At 46.2% G+C, this 16329-nt stretch overlaps 1 protein-coding gene across 1 annotated transcript; it reads left to right on the top strand.

The window, feature by feature from the left end:
- The first annotated feature begins 2402 nt into the window (after window positions 1–2402).
- TNFSF15 (tumor necrosis factor superfamily member 15) lies at window positions 2403–15884 on the top strand. Its single transcript, XM_009282249.1, has 4 exons — window positions 2403–2600; window positions 9387–9438; window positions 10074–10121; window positions 15457–15884. The coding sequence occupies exons 1-4, from the start codon at window positions 2403–2405 to the stop codon at window positions 15882–15884; spliced, it is 726 nt and encodes a 241-aa protein (XP_009280524.1).
- The last annotated feature ends 445 nt before the right edge of the window (window positions 15885–16329 follow it).

Raw genomic sequence — 16329 nt, 5'->3', positions numbered from 1 at the left:
CCTCCTGGCAAATAAAAGGCACGCCGTGTGCCAGATGCACTTGCGCTCTGGAGAGGAAAAAGAAATTTTTCCTTCCTTTCTTGGGATTTTTAAGAACAAATTCTCACCTTGGCTTCATAAGCCAGGTGCAGAGCATGAACATGTTCCCATCTCATCTCAAGAGCCCAGCCCTCGCTCTCCAAGGGTCCGGCTACTCATCCTCTTCCAGCCAAAGCTTTGCAGAGAACTGCAAGAAGTCTCAGGACAACAAAAGCTCTTACGAGCTCTTTTAACTCAGAACTGACTCCACTGGAATTCCCTGGAAAATAAAAAAAATGAACTGGTTTTCTGGCTTACGGATTGGGGATATCTGTGACTGTCTTCTTGTAAGGCACGTGCCTTGAATACATATTAAGCATTTTGTGGCACTCACAATGAAGAGAAAATTAACTTTGACACTCATGGCCAAAATACTAGCATTAGTTTTTTAGTGCTCTGGCCTAGAATAAATAACTAGGACCCCAGCAAAAGAAAAAAAAAAAAGAAAATCACATCTCTACACAGCACTTCCACAGAAATATGATTTTTCTTTCTACTGATCTTAGCAGAACCTTCCCACCCATTCTGTTATTTAAATTTATGATAAATGGAGCCACACTTGCCATGAAATGAGTTCTAGGTGCTGTAAAAACAGTGAGTAGTCCTTGTCCTCAAGATTTTACAGCCCAAATGAAAACAAACAATGAATTAAAGAAGGAGATGACCTAACTAACCTAAAGTCACAGCGGAGTTATGTGGCTTGGCTCGGATTAGAGCACATGTCCTTTGGTGCTTTACCAGCTCTCTTGTCCTGTCTCCCTAAACCATACTGGTTTTCACTATTTCTTGCTTTCCCCTTCACACTTTCTCTCTTTCTCTTTCCCTGGCCTAGTCCCTGTCCAGTCTGCTGGCAAGGATCCCCTTCCCCGCTGCCGACAGCCTCAGTCATCCTCACTAAATTGTACGTTCTGCTCAGAGAATGACTTTTAGCTTTCTAATGTACCAAGAGCTGCACCGGACAATTGTAACAGGAAGATTTCTAGCAGTGTTATCGAAGTGCACGTGATAAGAGCTGGCTGAATTTTTATTGATTGGGGGGGGGTTGCAGACAGATGGGACATGAGAAAATATTTTTCTTTCTTTGATATTATTTTGCAATAACACAAATCTGAAATGTTTTTCATGGGGAGGTGGGGGAAACCAAACCTTCTTGCTCTCTCACTAAAAAATAAGTAAGTTTCCACCCTGTTTCTCTACCCAGGGAAAAAGAAGCTTCTGCACACCAGTGTGCGTGTGTGTATAAATCAAAGAAAGTTTCAGTTTTGATGAGAACCGTGTTTTCCCAGGGAAAAAAATTCCAATTTCAACAATCTGGATAAGTCTACATGGCAACATCTCCACTGAGGGCTCCTGCAAAGGCCAGTGGAGGGAGGGTGGGTTGCTGCTGTGTGGCAGGGAGCGAGCATGAAGCTAGCCTTCCCTGGGAGAAGGGAGCCCATTCCAGCTGGACATCGGCTGCCGTCTGAGCTTGTTTCTCCTAAATCAGTTGCTGAGCAGCTCCTGAGGTTGCCAATAGGTAGCCGTTTTAATCAGAAATAGTAGCTATCAATAAAGTAAGATGACATAAATTTTTCCCAAGTGCAATAAAGTCACAGCTTTTCCAAATAATGATAGCAGGCTCCTGTGAAAGCACAATGAAAATGAGTTTGGGGAAGATGAACCCCACAGCAGATAAACACCCTATTTTAGACCTGATCCTGTACTGTTTGATGCAAAAGGTATATTGAGCAACCTGCAGCCCACTTGCAAATTCTACTAAAATGTAGGAATGAAGCAACATTTCAAAGAATCAGATCCTTTCTTCAGGGTCACTTGCAATACCCTCGCCTCCCCTAAAAGACTCTTCCCTTTTCTCCCAGGGCTGCGCTGAAACTGCTGGGCTCCAGGATGGCACACGCCGCCTGCTCGCTTCTGCGGCTCGCTCTCGCTCTCCCCCTGCTTCTCACTTTCACTCCCGTTGGTTTCATGTTCCCTTTGCCATGCGGAAAAGCTTTCAAGCTTATCCAGCCCAGCAGCAGGGTTTATCCTGGTTCCACCCACTGGGACTTTCCTAGCTTCCTTCTGCACAGCGAGGGGGGAAAAAAGCCAGATGGAGGCATGCAGCAGGCACCTCGGGGAGCCACAGTGCTCTCTTTCCCTGAGCTAGGTTTCTATTGTAGGCGGTGCATTCCTTGGGAGGGAGGGTGTGTGTGTGTCGGTCCCTTCCCACACTCGGGGCAGCACTTATTTAATGGGGGTCTCCATGCAAGGCAGACACCAGAAGAGACTTTGCTGGTCCGACTTCCCATCCAGGAACAGCAGCAGCTCGTGTGCCAGGTGCTGGCATGGACCGCGTGGTCGAGATAACCCTGGAGGAGGCGGCTCCTGGAACCAACCAAGCCTCCAGGATGCATCTCAGGGAGGATTTGAGGAGGATACGGTGCGCAGTGCTGCTGTGCCTGCTCTCCGTGCTGGTCCTGGCGCTGCCCACTGCCTACCTGCTGGTTGGAAACCTCAGAGCCCCCAGCTCCTGCACTGGCCAGGTAAGAGACTGACGGCTGATTTCTGTCCTGCCACCCTGCAAGGAGGAGAGCACCGCGTCCCGCGTCTCCAGGGTTGGGTTTGGTTCTTTTATTCGCCTTATGAGTCTCATGTTTAAGGGAACATGAGAAACTCGCTGTTACATTCCTTCTTCCTTACGCAGAGCAAATCTGCCTGGGATAAATCGTATTATTGTTTGGTCTTTTCAACTAACAGTTCCTGTTCATCTTGTCTTAATTTCACTAAGGTCACAGTACAATGCACAACTTTTTAAAACTTTTATTGACATGCTGCAGGAAATGCTTAAGAATCACTAGTTGATGGAAATCAGTGTCTCTCCACTGATTTCAGACAGATTTTGACACTATGGCTCATTTTCCTCCCTTCTTTCGGGTTAACTCTGAGACTTCCCCTCGCAGTGTCCTATTTCAGCAAATATCTGCTGACCGCACTGCTGATGTCAGTGGGTCAGTGCCTATCATCCATCACTGGGCAGACGGCTATAGCTCTCATACATTATCAATGCAAACTCCTGCAGAGATATGATTTGAGACAATTAAGGAGTCTGACCCTAAATTTTGCATCTCATTTTCTACTCCCCATCAAAAATTTCTCTAGATCCAGGGATCTTCTCAGCTGTTCTTTGACAGACAGCTAAACTCACTTTGTTCCTAGCGATATAAGCTTGCTGGTGTGGCTGCTTCTAATGCTCTTCTATGCCGCCCCACTTCTGGCACTCCTTCTCGTGCCAGACTGCAAACAAGGGCCAATTTCCATGGTAGACTATGAATTCAGCAGGACTGCCCCATGCTAGAAGGATGCATATATGCACATAGGTCTGAAGAATTAAGGTTTAAATTTTAGCTTCAGGTCTGAAATTCCCCAACTAATTAGCCCACTTGTTATACGCTCGCTTAGGAACGGCAAAAGAAAGCAGTGTTAGAAAGTGGCCTTGAAGGCAGATTTCTAACCTTGCACACATTTAGCCTACGGATGTTTAGAGAGTGTGACAGCAGTACCCATGGCTGCGCACGTGCACGCTCTCGGCTGCACAGAGACGTGCTGGCCCCCATTTGACCTCAAGTCTGCAGAGCGGGAGTCTCACACCCAAGCGATGCCAGCTTCTGGGTGCAGCATCTTCCACGTTGTCTATTTATACCTTCATGCACAGCTGAAAGGAGATGCGTCAGCCCTGCGCCGTACCTCAGGCTGTTAAATTTGCCAATTTCTTGCACACACGAAAGTGCATTTACCCTGTTACTGCTGTTTAGGCCAGCTAGAGCAGGTGCACATGGAGTGAAGCGGCACTTTGGACAGTCTCAGGTGCATTGCTCTTTGTTTGCATCCTGTGAGGTTGTACAAAGCAGAACAGTTCAGTTCCTGAAACTATCTTAGAGTGAAATAATAATAAAACATTAGCCTGTTTGATTGGACTAATGTGTTCCTGGCTCTTGACTCTGTTGGCAGAATTAGTGCAGAAAAGTATTTTTGTGACTGGGTTTGGCTTCTTAAGAGGAAAAGCGCAATGTAAGCCATTAGATTTGCTCTAGCCTGGGCTACACTAGTGTGTATTTCCATGCATATGCACTGAATTATTAGCGCGTAGTATTCCCACAGTGATGTAATGAGGTAATCAGATGAGTTACAGCCTCTGCAAGTCCCGGTGAGGAAGCGAAAAATCGTCAGGGCTGGCCGGCTGCCCGCTGCCTTTGTGCCAAGCCCAGTGGGTGGAGCACCTAGCTACAGTTCAGCTGGATCCTGCATTTTCTGAATTTTTCATTCACTCCGCTGGTGACTGACTGTATTGCCAGTGTTGTCCAGCAACAGAGCACAGATGGGTGGATTTTTCTGCCTGTGTAGCTTTCTGTTAATTCCCCAAAGAGCTGTGTCATGGGCTGAGCCCAGCTGCTCAGTTCTGCAGCTCAGCACAGCTGTAGCCTATTTCAGTCCATTGGAATGTTTCTGGGCATAAAGGCTCTCAGGAAAATGTCTTTGTGCATTTCCTTCTGCATTTGACATGTTAGAACTGGATTGCTAAAGGATGCCTCCCTCATGAGCCCCACTGATAACCCAAATCAGAAGGACTAGGCTGGGACCAGACGCGGGTGCCAGAGCTCTTTGTGGCACTGGTTTTGGCGTGCGGATGCCCTGGGCATACTGGGAGCAAGTGGGCAGACTCAAGTTTGCACCAGATGCGTGCAAATGCGTGCAAATGCATGCGATGCAGATCACTTGCTGACCCTTGCAGCAGTGAGCCCACAGGAGGAGTCCTTTCATTACCGCAGGACCAGAGCTCAGCCCACACATCCCAGATTACCAACTTCTCCTGCACTGGGGACAGTCCTGGGAGGAGGGAGGGACTTGGCAGCTGAGCAGGTGAGAAGCAGATGTAGTAAATTCCTGAGCCAGTCCTTCCTGGAGCAAACAGGAGGACAAGGGGAGCCGGGGAAGGTTTGTGCAACAGGGGTGTGCCTCTTTGATGTGCCTGCGGGGTGAGGCGGTCTATTCATCTCTGCTTCTGTGTGGGTGCACATGGTGTCACACTCTGCCTCTGAAGGGATACAAACCCACCTTTTCCTCTAGAAACATCCCTTTCAGGAAAAAGCAGGGCAAGTTATGTCATTACAGCAACATGCGTGAGTTGCCGGTTCTCTCTCATGGTATACTGCATCTTGCATGAATAATTCAAGTCTGATGATGGTTTCCTTGGGCACCTTCAAGGCTCACTACACTGCTTCCCTTTTGGAAATAGAAATCACTTTCTTTCATGCTTCAAGACAGAGTGAGGTGAGGAAATAGGGTTCTTTAAGCAATAACACATGGCTTGGGTTATTAGCAGAAAATCTATAAAAGGCTCTAGTGGCACCCTTCCAGAGGAAGGGCCAGGACTGCTGTGTGTCCTTCCCCAAAGGGAAGCCAAGTTTCAGTCTGAGTACACAAATCTACCAAAGGAACGGCACAGCAGTCAGGAGAGCATCTCTGGCTGCCTTAGCAACCCGCTTAGCTAGCCCAATAAAGCAGAGCATCAAGTCCTGTGGCCTGGAGATGTTGGTACTTGGGCTTTTTTTCATGGCATACTTGGCATGGCAGGACCACAAGCAGTGTAAAGGGAAATTCCAAAACCTGTCCGAAAGGTTGCATATGAACCTGTGTGCCACGTCAGCCTTGCAATGGAGAAGGGAGCTGTTGCAGTACAGGAGGGACTCTGAAGTCCTAGCGGCTCCACCTGGATCCCACCTAAAGGGATGAAGCCAGAAAGCTAGCAACAAAGCTCAGAGAAGCACTGCCGGAACCATAATTCATGCAGAGCCAGAAGCCCTAATGGCCTGCCCAAATGGGAGAGAGAACCTGAAATGGCTTCCTGATCTGTAGGGAAGGAGAAATGCCTGGGGAGGAGCAGTGAGCATTGCACCTAGGCCCAGGTGTGTGGGATTCCACTTCCAGAAGCCAGCAGCAGTAAAACTCCTGACTGGCCATTGCTGCTTGATGCACATGGTCCTCGTGGGCAAGTGAGTACATGCCCTGGGTACATGCTTACAGTGGGCATTATAGTCCAACTGAAATACTCCCATTGAAGCCAGTTTTTACTGGCACAGGACAGGACCCTACCAAAAGTGCCCAGCCGAGGCCATGCAGCATCTCTGGAGCTAGCAAAATTGTGGGTGTATGTACCGTGTATGACCTGCAGAGACCCTGCCCGCAAAATAGCGTCTTGTGCTAAAAATGGAGTGGATGAAGGTGCTGGGGATATTCTGCTTATTAACCTCTCTGCCTGCAGTGCCAAGCTGCTTTTCCCCTGCAGTTCTCTATCGGATACCCCTGGTCCTTCCTTGAGGTGCAAGAGGAAAAGCGTGTGACCAGGGGATGTTCAGCCCTTCTTTTTGGCTTTAGCAATGTCTGGATATAAATGCACTGGGGCTTTTGGACATTCTTGGTATCAAACAAATATAGAAGTGTTTTGCACACGGCAGTCTTCAGGGTAATTAGAGCTGGCTGTCCAAGACATCGTTTGTCTGCAAGTCAGCTATAAGGTGGGATTTTCAACATCACTCAGTGCTGGTTAGTCTCTCCACAGTAACCAAAGGGAAAATTGAAGCCATGCTGTGAATTTTTCAGAATCACAGCTAAGCAAGAAAGGAAAAGAGAGAAAAACACTAATTGTATAAATGATCTCTCTATTGTCTCATGGTGTTTAGCTCTCCCTCACCACCTCATCTACACCATCAACATACATCAGTGCCTATTTAGGACAAATATTACTAATACCTGGCCGTTATGTAGCATTGTCTAGTGCTAAAATATTTTCTATAGGAGGTTTAGATTTGTATCTTTATCAAATAGCACAATTAGGAAAATAAAAACCCCTACAATTGCCAAGCAGCAGAATAATTTCACACCTTGCAGCACCCTGCTCTATCTACTGCATCACACTGTCCTTTAGCATCTATGAATGCAGCTTCTGCTCCTGCAGTTTCTATCTGGCCTTCTTTGAAAACAAGTAAATTGAGGTTGCATGAAAAGTTTCTCCCCAGTTTTTAGTCAAAACCATTTTGTTATTTTTTATAAAGAAGCAGAATTCTTCTTGATATCCTTCCCACTTTACCATCACCTCTGTATTGCAACATCCGAGTTTATATAAAGGACTTCAGCAGAAGTTACGCTCTAAATATGTGAACAGTCCCACTGCAGTTACATGATTAAACGTAGGTGTGTGATTGATTTGTAGCTCATTGCAGTACTTAGAATCATTAGAAAATATGTCTCTTGATAAATATGTAGGAAGTGTCACATAAATAATGCTCTAAATATACTCATGCATATACATCTGGCCAAAAACAAGGGGAAGTGTTTGAAGGAAATCCTCCACACCGATCTTGTGCTGCCCACCAGGGGAAGGACAACGTCACCTGGCTATGACTCTGTGTCACATCAAAAATGCAGTCACGTTTAGACACCATGGCAAGCAGGCAGGATGTTGGAGACAGTCATAATGAGCAGCTCAGACATCTCATTGACAGCACACCACCAATTCTCTCTGACAGCCACACACTAAGCTTTCGCACCACCCTCTCTTCTAGATGACATTTCCCGCAGAGCAGCAGACTGCTGTGGCTGGGCTATATATGTGTGTACAGGTGGGGAAGGGAGAAAAAAAAAGATAATTTTCCCTGCAGTTTTCCTTCTCCATTTTTTTCCAACACACTGGAACAACTATTTTAGAAATTATGGTTTTCTGCAGGAGCACATGGATGTTTACTGCTAGTAAAACATTAAAATACCTTTGGGCTTACTAGAGTAGCTAGCAGTCCCCAAACCCAGGCAGCCTGACTCTTCTCCCACAAACACTCTTCTTCCCCCAGCCAATATAAATTATCTATTTTCTACTTCTCCTGCAGTATTTGAAGTTGTGTGAGACACAACCACCAGGAGATAGCTTCAGCATCTATGTGCTGATACTATTTCAGCCTGTTTATTAAGGAACGTGCACCAAATCCTTAGCTGCAAGCTGATCAGTGGCAGTTTATTCACTGTGTTTATTGTAGCTGTCCATAAAACACACCGCACCACACCAACGTGCTCCTGACAGACGTTGCATGACAGAGGTTCCTGACAGCCCTGATAGTCAACCCTGAGCTGGCTGCATAACCCAGACTGTCTGCTTTCTGCAACCACACTGTTGGCAGAGACCCGCAATGAACTGTGCCCTGGGGAAAGCATAAGGGGTGCTCCTCACACCCCAGGGAGGCTGGATTCAGAGTCAGCATCCCGCAGCATCCTCCGGTTAGGAGCCGTGCTGCTTTGCAGGCTGCCATAAGAGGACTGGCACTTGGCGAGAAGCCACCAGCCATGCCCAAGTGTGATTCAGAAGTGCCAGCCCTGCTAGACATGTGGCAGGCAGACAGCAGCTTCCCTTTGAACTGCTCAACCTAAATGTCAGAACCACTTGGCACGGCCCAGGGCCATGCCCTGCTGCCATGCAAATGCGTGTTGGCACAGGGATGTGTTATGAGTGTTCAGCTCTAGAACAAGACGTAAGAGGCAAGGAAACATAAATCACCCTGCTTTCCCTCAGTGGAGTGTCAGTGTGCCGCAGAGCTCACCCTCTGCCAGCTGCACTCTCAGACCTGCTCAGCTCTTTTCTGTCTTCCAAGGAGGCTACCCAACATTCAAGACAGACCTAAGCAACAGACTTACAGTCTGAAATAACACAGATGCAGAAAGAAAAGCAAGTGTAGCTGATACACCTCAATTAGTCTCTTTGCTGGCGTTATGGATGAATCTTTGCACCTAAAAAGGCTCAGACCTGCTGAGTCTTGAGACAGGGAAGAATCACTCACATTGCTCTGCTTGCTCTGCACAGATTGAGGGACAGGAGAGTCTCTAAGCAGCAGAGGTGCTCCAGCAGTGCTGCATGGAGGTACCACCCCAAAGGAGGGTTAGTGATGGCTAATTCACACTGGCCACTCTGCCAGTCCCCCCCTAGTTATGCCAAGGGCTTGTCCAGCCTCTGAACAAGACTGGAGTTTAACACAGCAACCACCACAGGAGCCCAGCTCCTGTCCCTGGCACCCTTTCAGAGATGCAGGCAGTTTCAAACAAACAGCAGAAAACTCTTTGCCATGAAGCAAAGCCTTGTCAGGGCTTGTCCTTTTACATAAAAGCTCTAGCTGAACTCGACAGTATTACTGTAGCATATTCCATTTTCTGGGATAACACAAACAAGACCCTCTGTGGAGGTACTGTACACCTGGAACCCTGAGCTGACTGCTTGTAAATCTCTCCTGCAGGTCACAGAAGAAAGGGGCTCTCGCTTTCTGAAGCAACGGGCAGTAGATACTGGTGAGTTTGCCAGTCCTTTACCCCATCCCGAACACCTTTGTTAACCGAGGTTTTGCAATTGCTGCTGCAGCACGCTGCTGGCAGATGCCTCCCCACCTGCCCTCCGCTCTCACCACCCAAATCCCTCCTGAGGCAAACAAGCCAGGGCAGACAGAGGCAAACCTGTGTGACAAGATGCAGGGAGATAACTGGGGCCATAGTGACAGCGCGAGCATTTCTAACACCAGGGCTGTGCAAGCTCGCTCCTTCTAGTGCAGGCACAGACCTCCCCAGCAGCTCTCTGAGATTGGTATAACTCCCTGAACATGCAAAAGCATGGATTTGGGAGCCCATGCACACCATGCTTTCATCCGTGTACACCACACCTCCCCTCAGTTCACCCTCCAGAAATTTAAGACACGGCCATGATGTGCCCTATCGACACTGCAACAGGCCTGACAAGCTCACTCATTTGCAAAGAGATTTTATTAGCTCAACGGTGTCAATAAACAATCATGGCAAATAACTCCTGACTCAAATGTATGCAGGAATGGAAAGGGGCTCCACACGTTTCCTCGGTGGCATCGATCACCGCTCACATCTCATTGACTTGAATAGCAGCAAACATCCTTACGCACTTTTTTTTTTCCCCTCAGTTACAGATACACTTTCCAGTGCAGAAAAGCCAAGAGCACACCTAACAGGTAATGCTTGTTCAAAAATGAAGTGTTTCCCGTGGGTATTACAGCAGATGTTGTGGTGCAATAATCTTGGTTTATATGGATCTGATAGGATCAGGTGTTGCAGGAAACATGGGGAAAATAATCATCAGCTTTGCCTTGTTGATCATGACTGATTGACTGCAGCCTGTGTTTGTAGAAAAGGGCCCACAAAGGAGGTAGCTGACAGAAATGTTGCCACTTTTCCAAGCCGTTTCTTTCATTGAATGAGCAGCTCTTGTAACTGATCTTAAACAGGTACCTCGTATCTTAGAGATCTGCTGAATCCCCTAGAAAAGGCAGGGGAAAGAGCTCAAGTGAGCCCTCACGGAGCAGTGAATTGGGAAGTACCACCAGGTTTAGAGACCAGTTTTAAACCTTATTTTTCTGCAAGGCCTGAGTCGGGCCACGCACACCATATTGCCATCAAATCGCCCCGTTTTCAGGGAGATCATCCCTAACATGTGTACGAGCAAGTGAGGGAAGGGTAATGCCCAGCTGAACCCCTCCAAACCCTTACCTTGTGTTAGGAAGGTGCTATCGCAAAGCCCTATCGCAGAGTGGGCTGCCATACATTTCCGAGGGGCTGCCAGCATTTGCAAGGCCACCATCTCACCACCTCAACCTTGAAGGTGTAGCTGTTGTCACACCAAGGACACTGTCCTGAGCCCTCCCCCATGCTCACCAGCTCCACCCGCCTGGAAAAATTAGGTATTACCAGAGAAGAGGAAACAGTTCATGGCTGGTTCCCATGTGGATGGAGTTGAGTGCTGAAAGGCTCTCCAGCTGCTCTGACCTAAAGCAATTTATACCTCTCAAAAACACAGCTCACTGCAAAGGCTTCCCCAACACCCTGTGTGTTGTCCCAGGGGGGCACTTCAGTAACTTGAAGCATGCAAGAAGTGGCATGATGCTTCATGCATTCACTTACAGGGTTAAATCAATCAGTATTTCAGGGCTGATTTCTTTCCTAGTAGCGTTTACTTTCCCTAATCCACAAAGTCCTTCCTAATGCACATCCTTGGTACCATCCTCTTTTGCACACAGGTTGCAAGAGCTCCAAAACTGACCTGTCCTTGTTCAAAATCACATCTTTGCTTAAGCACAAGTGTGCAAGAGCAAAAGGACCGTGTCTGCTAGTGTAAGTCTCTCTGTTTCCCCTGAGTGCCCCCATGGCAGAGAGACCCAGAGGGTCCCGGTGCAGCTGACTCAGAAGAGCAGCCGAAGCACTGCTCTGCTGACGGGACCTTCCCTGGGTTGCATAAAAGCCCAGTTGCTGCAGGGAAGCACCCAACAGTTTTCTTCAAATTTCCTCAGGCCCCCCATTTGCAAAAATTCCTTTGTAGTCATTCCTGAGCATTCTCCTCAGGCTGGTGCCCGTCCTCTTCAACCTGCCGTTTCAAGCCAGTCACTGTTGGCCATAGCAAGGTGCATGAAAAGGAAAAGCTAAGGAGATTTTATTGCTCCTTTTCTGTGCAAAAAGGCTACACGCAGGCTGCTGTGTTATGTAGCCATCAGGGAACTTAATTTCCATGAACTTATCTTCGGCCTTTTTTGAGCCCAAGCATATTTTTGGTGCTGTACCCTGTGGCAATGAGTTCCCCAGCTTAACAGTGCATTGCAAATATTTCCTGTTATTTTAAACTTGCTGCATAATAATTTCTTGGGTACCACCCTGGTCTTCTCTTCTCAGAAACCATGACTCATGCATAGAAAGTGAAAAAGGAATAATTATTCTTCAGATCTTTGTTACATTCCCCCACCTCAGGTACCTTCTTCAAAGTGAAGGTGTAGACTACAAACTCTCACTTGTAGGAAATCTCTTCCAGATCTCTGTTCTCTCTGTCTTTTTCTAGTTTTAGGCACATATATTCTGAAGGTGAGAGCAAAGGAATGAGAGGAATGAGAACTAGCCACAGTACTTTCATGGGAATGCACCACTGAATTAGCAGTAACAGAATGACTCAATGTTTTGGTCTCTGTTCCTTAATGATGAATTTTCCACCTGCTCTTGGCCTTTTTAACACACACTGAATGTTTTGAACTTATCCAAACTGGCATCAAGGTCTCCTCTCCCAGGGCGGCTACAGCTAGTGAAGAATGGCACGATCCATGTGAATATCTAGCTAGGACTTTTCTCCATCCCCATTGTCTCCTGTGCACTAATGTATATTTGGTGCTGACTGCGCCATGCCATGATCCCCTCTCTGACTTATTTGGTTGCACTTTGGGTGATGCTGCCGACTGCTTCCTCCTTCTTGTCACCAGCCTGTGGCACGGCTGGAGAACTATGTTGCAGGAACCCCGTCAAGTACCCGGCTCACGCTTATCATGCTGCAATGGTAGCCGAGCACTCCACTAAATCTGGGTAGAACATCACTTTCTGGTTCCACTTGATAGTTGGAAGTAATGACCTTTTAAAGGCAGTTATTAAACTCCCAGGGCGTGATCTTGAGCAACAGAGACCCTGCAGCCACGGGATTTTGCAGTACATGCTGTACAAGGGCTTTACTATAACAGGAGACTCATACTCTAATCTCTTGCTGAGACCAGGAGTCTGGCTTCAGAGTACAGTGTTCGGTATCAGGCTCTCACACCGGTGAGGGCTAAGAATTGTAGAAACCCCACAAGTTCAGCAATATGCCACAAAATGTACCCAAAAGCTGCCAAGCAACAGGGAGTCTCCAGCGAGGGACTAAACCAAAAGGGATTTTGGAAAGGAGAAGTAATTTCACATGTAAGGGATGCCAAAAATTTATAGGGGATGGGAAAGTTGAAGGAACTGTAGCAATGATCCCTTATTAAAAGCAGATTTTATTTAATTCAAGAATTAGCAGAATATGTATATTTGCAGGAAGTATAGTTCCATATAATTATGAAATAAATAAATGACAAGTACAAAGTACAACTGCTGCTAGAAAAGGAGATATACTGTATTCAAAGGCACTTGAACAAGCATTTTTCCTCTTGACCTGTATTGAAAGCATGGGGAAAATTAATTAACTTGAAAATAGAGAGCATCAACAGAGTGAGCTTTAACCTAAAAGGGAGTTATAGCTGTAAAAGTTAGAGTTGCCTAATTCTAGAAGTTATGAAATCATGTACTTCATTTGAGATGCCTGTTAGTTATAAAAAACATTGAAGAATTGAGTGTCATTGACATTTTAAATGCATCATTGTACACAGAAAAGAATATTTCACATGCAGCTTCTCTTCAGTTTTCCCTGAAAATTCCCAAGATGGAAAAGAGCCCAGGGCATTTTCTGGAAATATTCTGATCTTTTCTGGTCCTTCCCATCCCAAACAAAATTTCATCTGCTACCAGCTGATATCTGAGAGGTATTACTCCAAGCTCTTGTAAACCTTAGAGTGACCCAAATGCTACTTTAGTTTTATGCCAGGACTCAGACCAGTCCCTAGACACCCGAGAGGTAGATGAAGATGAAGGCAGACCATGAGTACTTTCACTTTCTATTATTCCTCTCTCTCTGTATCAGGCAAAGCTCCATTGGCTCTAAGCCTCATAGTCCTTATAATACTTCAGTAATTTAGTTTGGCTTGCTATCACAATCCCTGTCTATCATTCTCCCACACAGAAATACTCTCCTCATGTACTTTGCCTCCTGGGGAAAAGGTCAGAAAGATTTGATACTTCAGCAGCACTGACAGGCAGTCTGAAAAAGAGCCATTATTTTGTTGTGCTACTCAGAGAATATGCAAGAAATTGCACTCCTAATGCCTTCTTGTCTCCTTATGGATTATTTGTTGCTAGAAAAGAGAGGGAAACAGATGCCACTGGGAGCTGAGCACATCAGTTTTTCTGAATCTCATTTCTCCCAGGATAAACCTAATGGTTATTGCCAAGAGAATTTCAAAGCTTTCCTTTACCTGCATTCAGTTTGCCTCCCTGCCCATGCACACACAGCCCTTCCCCAAATACTAAATCAAAGTCAACTTTAAACATTAACTCAAGCTCATGAAAAAGGTCTCATTTGCTGGAAATCAGTTGCCTCAGTCTTTCTCAGCATTTAACATTAACTTTCCAGGATCATTTTAATACCTGGCAGAATCTGGTTTTTATCTTGTTCCTTTTCACTGCCTCAGCTTCTGTTTTACCACAACAATTTTATGTGGCAGTCATGAAAGAGCAGAGAAAACTCTTTCACTTCCCTGCAGAAAAATGAATAAGTGCTAGGGCTCATTCTCCTGGCTGTCGTGTGAGAGAAATTAAAATGGTGGAGGAGAGGCAAAGGGAACAGGGCAGCAGTTCCCTGATTCTTCCCCTGAGATCCCTGCAGCCTGGGGAGCATCCTTGGCTTGGATCAGACTAACATTGGGACCTGGATTAGAGCTCTGCTTGTAATCAGCTAACCACAAGACTGGGAAGAAGTCTGGAGGAAAGCTGAGGCTAACACCAAGCTTAATGTTTCGTTCCAGCAAAGCATTTCAAGACCATTTTTATCTCAATTGTTTTTTTTTAAATACAATGTGTTGCTTTGGAATTGGGCCTCTTGAAGCACAGTGGGGTCTTCTGAGTTTTTGGTACAACCAAATGACACTGGTAAACCAAAGGCAATTCTACAGCAAAAGATTTCATTGTGAGTACTCAGGAAGAAAAGCTTGACACAAGGGCTAACAAACCCTAACATCCTTCAGAAGCAACTTGGCAGGAAGAGAAGTTCAAGTGTCGCAGTGCTTGGTGATGGATCATGCTGATCATTGTGAAACTTTTGCAAGCACGGTAGTGTCTGTCTAAAAAACATAACTGCAATCCATCTCTACAGAAGAAAATGATGCTTTAATATTTCTTATTACTCTCCCAAACTATTAGGTACAGGCATGGTACCCATGTGTACAGCTGCCCCAGCACTGGTTTCACTTAAGGACAAGATTTGTACTCTGTAAATAGGCAAGATAGCTCCCCGGACCTGCAGGGTAAAGCCATCTGTATTGCTCCACAGTGCCATGAGACTCAGCCTTTAGGAAGGACAGTCTCATCGTTCAGGATCTGGCCCGCAACAATAGTCACAGCCTACCCCTTCAGGCAGCCTGGGCTGGCTGAGGTCTTAAAAAGCATCCTTGGCTTTCACTCCCAATTGCTCAGATCTGGATGCCCTATGGACACCCTCCAAAAATACCACTGGACAGTTGACCTGCAGCCAATTTTGCCTCAGTTTTCAAGCTGTAAAATAAGAACATTTCTGTCCTAGCATTTTGAATACCCTATTTAAATTTCTTGCCCTTTAGAGTAGAGATCTCATATTGCATTCAGCAGAATATCCCCGCCTGTAGCAAACTAACCCATCTCTTCTCCCCGCAGTGAAGAAACAAGATCTCGCCAACACCGTGGGAAACCATCTGCCCATCCTGCAGTGGGAAGACAAACGAGGCTTGGCCTTTACCAAGAACAAACTGAGTTATTCCAGCAACGCACTGGTGATACCTGTGTCTGGGGACTACTATGTCTATGCTCAGGTCACGTTCCGAGGGCCCATTGAAAGTTACAGTAAAACAAATTCTGTCACTGAGATCATCACCAAAGTCACCGACAGTTACCCTGAGCCCACCCAGCTGCTGACCGGCACCAAGACCCTCAGTGAAAAGGGAAACAGCTGGTTCCAGCCCATTTATCTGGGCGCTGTGGTCTCCTTAGAAGTAGGAGACAAGCTAATGGTCAACGTTAGTGACATCAAGCTGGTGGATTACACTAAAGAGCACAAAACTTTCTTTGGTGCCTTTTTACTGTAGATCCCTGGCAGCAGCTGGTGACCTCGCTGGACCTTGGCTTTGTGGGTGCATGTCAGGGTGCCATCTCTGTGCTGTTATCCTTCTTCTGTACTGTCACTCCCCTGCAGCTCCTTGCAGCCTTAAATTAAGGGGTAGGGAAAGCTGAAGCCGCAGGCTGAATTGAAACAAACAAACAAACAAAAAAAAAATCACAACAGAAAAATGAAAGTCAGATCGGAGAAAAAATGTATTTTTGGAAGTAAAAACAGAGAGCTCTTCAAAACTTTTTAAGCTAGGGAGGACCAGTTTATACCCGTGGGTAGGAATATTGATCTTTAATATTGCAGCTAGGCTACATCACTAATTCCACCTCAAATGTACAATTTCCTCAACTCAAAAGTGTTTTGAACTTTCTCCAGTGCTTCCAGTATAGTTTTGCATGACCTTTCTTCAGATTCTCAGTTCT

Source organism: Aptenodytes forsteri, unplaced genomic scaffold (genome assembly GCF_000699145.1).
Source record: "Aptenodytes forsteri isolate BGI_AS27 unplaced genomic scaffold, ASM69914v1 Scaffold325, whole genome shotgun sequence".
In the NCBI taxonomy this organism is placed as follows: domain Eukaryota; kingdom Metazoa; phylum Chordata; class Aves; order Sphenisciformes; family Spheniscidae; genus Aptenodytes; species Aptenodytes forsteri.
The sequence above is the reverse complement of the archived record's forward strand: the minus strand, read 5'-3'. Positions and strand labels throughout refer to the sequence as shown.

What these genes read in the sequence shown, in the direction of transcription:
- TNFSF15 (XM_009282249.1), top strand. Translation starts at nt 2,403, where the DNA reads ATGGACCGCGTGGTCGAGATAACCCTGGAGGAGGCGGCTCCTGGAACC. An exon ending in GCAACGGGCAGTAGATACTG is followed by an intron (nt 9,439 to 10,073) that starts GTGAGTTTGCCA and finishes TTTTCCCCTCAG; the next exon opens with TTACAGATACACTTTCCAGT. An exon ending in GCCAAGAGCACACCTAACAG is followed by an intron (nt 10,122 to 15,456) that starts GTAATGCTTGTT and finishes TTCTCCCCGCAG; the next exon opens with TGAAGAAACAAGATCTCGCC.